This window comes from Salmo salar, chromosome ssa01 (genome assembly GCF_905237065.1).
Source record: "Salmo salar chromosome ssa01, Ssal_v3.1, whole genome shotgun sequence".
NCBI lineage: Eukaryota > Metazoa > Chordata > Actinopteri > Salmoniformes > Salmonidae > Salmo > Salmo salar.
In genome coordinates, this window is record NC_059442.1 from 151,631,954 (window position 1) to 151,637,953 (window position 6,000).

Genomic DNA, 6,000 nt, shown 5'->3' on the forward strand with positions numbered 1-6,000 from the left:
TCAGAATGCTGGCCCCCATGGAAACAGGAACCATGCTTCAGAATGCTGGCCCCCATGGAAACAGGAATCATGCGGCTTCATCTTTCACACACACACACACACACACACACACACACACACACACACACACACACACACCCTGCTGGTAGCTCTAACCATGCCTGGCAATGACAGGCGATCGTTCCTCAAGACAGCAACAACAGTGGCTGGTCGTATGCTTCTCATATGTGCGTGTGTGTGTGAGCGCTCACCTGTGGAGTCAGGGTGAAATATGTCATGCTGTTCCATCTCCTCCTCATCTTCGTAGTGTTCCTGGTTGTCATAGTGATGGTCATGGTGTGTGTGTTCGTGGTGTGTGTGTTGGTCATGGTGGGTGTGATGTTTCTCGCGTTGGGAGCGGTGTTTACGCCGTCTCCTTTTACTGTAACCGTGTGTTAACGGAACACCAATATACAATGGCTGGGGTTCTTGAGAGAGAGAGAGAGAGAGAGAGGAGGAGAGAAGAGAGAGAGAGGAGGAGAGAAGAGAGAGAGAGAGAGAGAGAGAGAGAGAGAGAGAGAGAGAGAGAGAGAGAGAGAGAGAGAGAAGAGAGAGGTTACCATTGACACAACATTATCTTCCTTAACACTCTACTTGACATATTGGACTTACAGATGTCTGTTCCTTCCATACAGTGGACATTGCACACACTACACAACTGTATGTGTGTGTGTGTGTGTGTGTGTGTGTGTGTGTGTGTGTGTGTGTGTGTGTGTGTGTGTGTGTGTGTGTGTGTGTGTGTGTGTGTGTGTGTGTGTGTGTGGCCGTACTCACCTTCATCATCTTCCTCATATCGGTGGTGACTCCTACTTCTACCTCCCTGCCAATCATGTGCCATCCTGAGAGAGAGACAGAGACACAGAGAGAGAGACAGAGGCAGAGAGAGAGAGACAGAGGCAGAGAGAGAGAGACAGAGGCAGAGAGAGACAGAGAGACAGAGAGTGACAGAGAGAGAAAGAGAGAGACAGAGAGAGAAAGAGAGAGACAGAGAGAGACAGAGAGAGAGAGAGAGAGAGAGAGAGAGAGAGAGAGCAAGAGAGGGAGAGGGAGAGAGAGAGAGAGCGAGCGAGAGAGAGGATGAAAGTCTGTACACTTCTCTCTCCTCTGATTCTCTATCTCTCCACTCTGTCCTGTTTCATTACAGAACCCTTTGATATGAGTCTTGCTTTAACACACAGACAGATGAAATGCACACAGAAACAGAACCGTTAGACCCAATATACTGTATGAACTATGCAGATATAAACTCCTTCATCTAAACCTGACGTACCTGTATATATAAAGCCAGGTAGATTGCAAAGGAACAATGACAGTGTGTATAAACTTTTGAATTGCAGGTGTGTAGAACATATCCCCCATGGGGTTTGAGTCCTAGACCTCTCATTAGGCTGTTGTATGTTTTTCTACATTTTGAATATGTGGTCACTTTATAAAAGAGGAACCTGAATGATCCCCAACGCATTCCCCAGGTAAACTCATTTGATCATCACAATATATCACCTCAGCTGCCATCTGGCAGTCTTGTACTAGTCACTAACATTCAGGTCACCAACATTCAGGTCACTAACTTTCAGGTCACCAACATTCAGGTCACTTACTTTCAGAGTTTTTTTTACTAAGATGTTGGATGCTCCTCTCCTCCTTTCATAAACAAAACATAAACAATAACAAATGTGCCTGGGCTGACCAGTGGCACTGTTTCACCTAATGCAGATTCCAGCTTTAAAGGAATAACCCTGCTGGCCATGTGACGCCTGGCCAAACCACACAGCACCACATGTGCATTTGGTAATCCGGGAGATCGATGGGTGACTGACATGAGGAAAAGTCATTGGAAAACTATAGCTGACCGGAGGTTGAGCTCACAAGAGCTAGAGAGATAAAGAGGGACATCAGTGTATGGGGACATGCTCAAGGAATGTCCTTCAAAAGATCAAGTCTGTAACATTATGATCAGTCAATAATCAATCCCTAACTCCTATCCCATAGACACTTTTCACAGATTGGAAAGGGTCGGATTAGTGTAAGCAAAATGACGGAAACTCCATCTGGGCTAGGTGGACCTTTACTTGTGGCTTAAATCCAATCCGATTCCTTCAGATCTATGAAAATTGTCCTGGGGGGGTAGGGGTTCATTTTGACTGGGCATTAGTGTATACACCACATTCAACAATTCAATTCAGCTTTAGGCCTACATTAACCTTTAAGGATGACAGTGAGGCAACAGATTTGTAATGATTTAATGATTTTACATCTGTACCCCTGTGTGTGTGTGTGTGTGTGTGTGTGTGTGTGTGTGTGTGTGTGTGTGTGTGTGTGTGTGTGTGTGTGTCTGTCTGTCTGTCTGTCTGTCTGTCTGTCTGTGTGTGTGTGTGTGTCACACAGGGTTTTTGTAGGCTGATCAATACCTTTGTCAGTCCAGATCACCAGCTGCCCACTGAGCTCCTGATCATTGGGTGTGAAGGGCATGTTTCACACCCCACATACACCCTGAGTGCTGTTCATTGTAAGGACAACTCAGAACAGGGAATACTTTGACTGAGTGGGCAACTGACAATACTAGTGGTAGGCTTACAGCTGGGGTGCCCAGCTCAGGTCCTTGAGGGCCACAGTCCTGCTAATTTTGGGTGACTGATTCATTTGATTTTTAATGGTTTTCTACCTGAAAACCAGGTGTATGCATTCACTGCACAATCATTCAATAACATTCACTGATTAGGTAAGTACAATAGAGAAATTCAAAACAGCAGGATGAGAAGCTGCAGGGTCTGAGTTGTGCACCCCTAGTCAACACACTTCACTGGATCACAATTCTCCTATTGGTAATGAGTTGGGTTGGAGTCACTTCCATTAAGATTACTCACCCTGGTAACAAGGCAGAGCAGATTACACAATCAACCCAAGCCATAACTGCCAGGCATAAAGATAAAACAGAGATAAAATGATTCTAAAATCTGTAAGGCAGCTCAATTCTGATATTTTTCCACTAATTGATATTTTGACCAATAAAGATCTTTTCACATCAGATCTTTTTCAGAGCTGATCTGATTGGTCAAAAGACATTGCCCTGCTCAGAAGTTGCATACATGCATCAACCAATGGTTGCATGCTATATCATCGACTGTGTCATCAACTGACATATTGCTGTAACATAGTTATGGTTAGCTGATATGTAAAATACCTTTCCAGGTGTTGGGAACTTTAAAAAAACGAGGTCAAATCATGACGTCAGTGATCTTCCGGTTGGAAAGTCGGAGCTCTAGAGAAATGCCAGAGTTTCCGACTTGGAATTCCGACTTGGATGACCGTTCAAAAAGATTTTTCCCAGTCGGAGTAAGTTTTTTTCACAGTTCCCAGTTGTTTTGGAGGTGGCATATATCCACAACAGCACCCTTGATTCAACTAATATGGTAATGATCAAGCCCTTGATTTTGTATAGTCAGGTGTGCTGATGTTGGGATAGAACAAATATGTGTAACTAGGGTTCCCCAAGTCCTGGGTTAGGAAACAGAAACACTGCACTAAACCATGATAATACATGTCCTCTGTAAACTAACAAAGCAACACAACTAGCAGAGAAACAGCTCCTGTTCAGAATACACAACTCATCTGGCCATAGTAGGTTATATCAGTACTCATCTCATATCTAACATCTGACCATGGTAGGTTATATCAGTAATCATCTCATATCTAACATCTGGCCATGGTAGGTTATATCTGGATTCATCTCATATCTAACATCTGGCCATAGTAGGTTATATCAGTACTCATCTCATATCTAACATCTGGCCATAGTAGGTTATATCTGGAATCATCTCATATCTAACATCTGGCCATAGTAGGTTATATCAGTACTCATCTCATATCTAACATCTGGCCATGGTAGGTTATATCAGTACTCATCTCATATCTAACATCTGGCCATGGTAGGTTATATCTGGAATCATCTCATATCTAACATCTGGCCATAGTAGGTTATATCAGTACTCATCTCATATCTAACATCTGGCCATGGTAGGTTATATCAGTACTCATCTCATATCTAACATCTGGCCATAGTAGGTTATATCAGTACTCATCTCATATCTAACATCTGGCCATGGTAGGTTATATCAGTACTCATCTCATATCTAACATCTGGCCATGGTAGGTTATATCAGTACTCATCTCATATCTAACATCTGGCCATAGTAGGTTATATCAGTACTCATCTCATATCTAACATCTGGCCATAGTAGGTTATATCTGGAATCATCTCATATCTAACATCTGGCCATGGTAGGTTATATCAGTACTCATCTCATATCTAACATCTGGCCATGGTAGGTTATATCAGTACTCATCTCATATCTAACATCTGGCCATGGTAGGTTATATCAGTACTCATCTCATATCTAACATCTGGCCATAGTAGGTTATATCAGTACTCATCTCATATCTAACATCTGGCCATAGTAGGTTATATCTGGAATCATCTCATATCTAACATCTGGCCATAGTAGGTTATATCAGTACTCATCTCATATCTAACATCTGGCCATGGTAGGTTATATCAGTACTCATCTCATATCTAACATCTGGCCATGGTAGGTTATATCTGGAATCATCTCATATCTAACATCTGGCCATAGTAGGTTATATCAGTACTCATCTCATATCTAACATCTGGCCATAGTAGGTTATATCTGGAATCATCTCATATCTAACATCTGGCCATGGTAGGTTATATCAGTACTCATCTCATATCTAACATCTGGCCATGGTAGGTTATATCAGTACTCATCTCATATCTAACATCTGGCCATGGTAGGTTATATCAGTACTCATCTCATATCTAACATCTGTATGTGATGATATATACTCTATCAAATATTCTCCTGTCTTTTCAATATACTGTCCAAAGGCATTAAATAATGCAATAAATACAATGAATGGCTGAGCAAGCTTTCCAACTCATCACTGATCGATCAGATCTATTGATTAAGATAAAACCTGAGTCCAGTCTCTCCTAACGATTCTACTGTTTCGTTAAGCACACATTCATCTTTCAATGAAACTCCAACAACAGTACAAGCTCATGGCGTACACAACAGAACACAATATACAAGTTGACCGTTTCTCTTATTGACTTCATTTCCACTGAACTGTATGGATGAAAATCCCAAGTCAAACCAAACCGTTTATTTCCTGATAATGCGTATATTTAAAAGAGGAATGAGAATGCAGTCAGTGATGCTGTCAGAAAAGGTAACCCTGTTTGTAAAGAACACACAAAAACAGCAAAAACTCAACCACCCAAACAAGTTTTGAACTCCATTCACAACAGAGCATGCATTAACAGTAACAGGAGTCAGTGGCTTACCTGAGAAGACAGTTAGAGTTGACCTGAGAGGAATTAAGTTAAGGATGAACTAATCATAGATTCAGTAATGGACGCAGGTCTCAATGTCACTCTGGGCTCTGATGCATACAACTGTCCTGCACCAACGACAGATAGCTGTTGGTTCTCCTTCCTGTGTATGTTTATGTGTGTATGTGTGTGTGTGTGTGTGTGTGTGTGTGTGTGTGTGTGTGTGTGTGTGTGTGTGTGTGTGTGTGTGTGTGTGTGTATGTGTGTATGTGTGTGTGTATGTGTGTGCACTGATTCAGTCACTTTCCCCAACACCTCTCTGTACTGGGCCAAGTAACATGCCCTGGGGCGTGCGCGCCCACACACACACACATACACACACGTACACACACACACACACACACACACACACACACACACACACACACACACACACACACACACACACACACACACACACACACACACACACACACACACACACACACACACACACACACACCCATCGACCCAACCATCAGTAGCCTACCACGGCCTGACACGGAACCAAACCACAGAACAGTCGATTTGACAATCAGCCCCATAGTTCTTGCCAATACAACTAGTCAACC

General features: G+C 42.7%; 1 protein-coding gene across 2 annotated transcripts in view; it reads right to left on the bottom strand.

The window, feature by feature from the left end:
- The window catches only part of LOC106568526 (electrogenic sodium bicarbonate cotransporter 4), a 58,154-nt gene extending 52,625 nt beyond the window's left edge, over positions 1 to 5,529 (bottom strand). The window contains exons 1-3 of one of the 2 annotated variants that reach the window (XM_014138957.2): positions 5,402 to 5,529; positions 814 to 878; positions 252 to 467 (exon numbers count right to left, since the gene is read on the bottom strand). In XM_014138957.2, coding sequence (XP_013994432.1) covers positions 252 to 467; positions 814 to 877 — 280 coding nt within the window. In that variant the 5' untranslated portion in view covers position 878; positions 5,402 to 5,529. The remainder of the gene's footprint in view (positions 1 to 251; positions 468 to 813; positions 879 to 5,401) is intronic. The other variant, XM_045692257.1, reaches the window with a different exon arrangement.
- Positions 5,530 to 6,000: the final 471 nt, after the last annotated feature.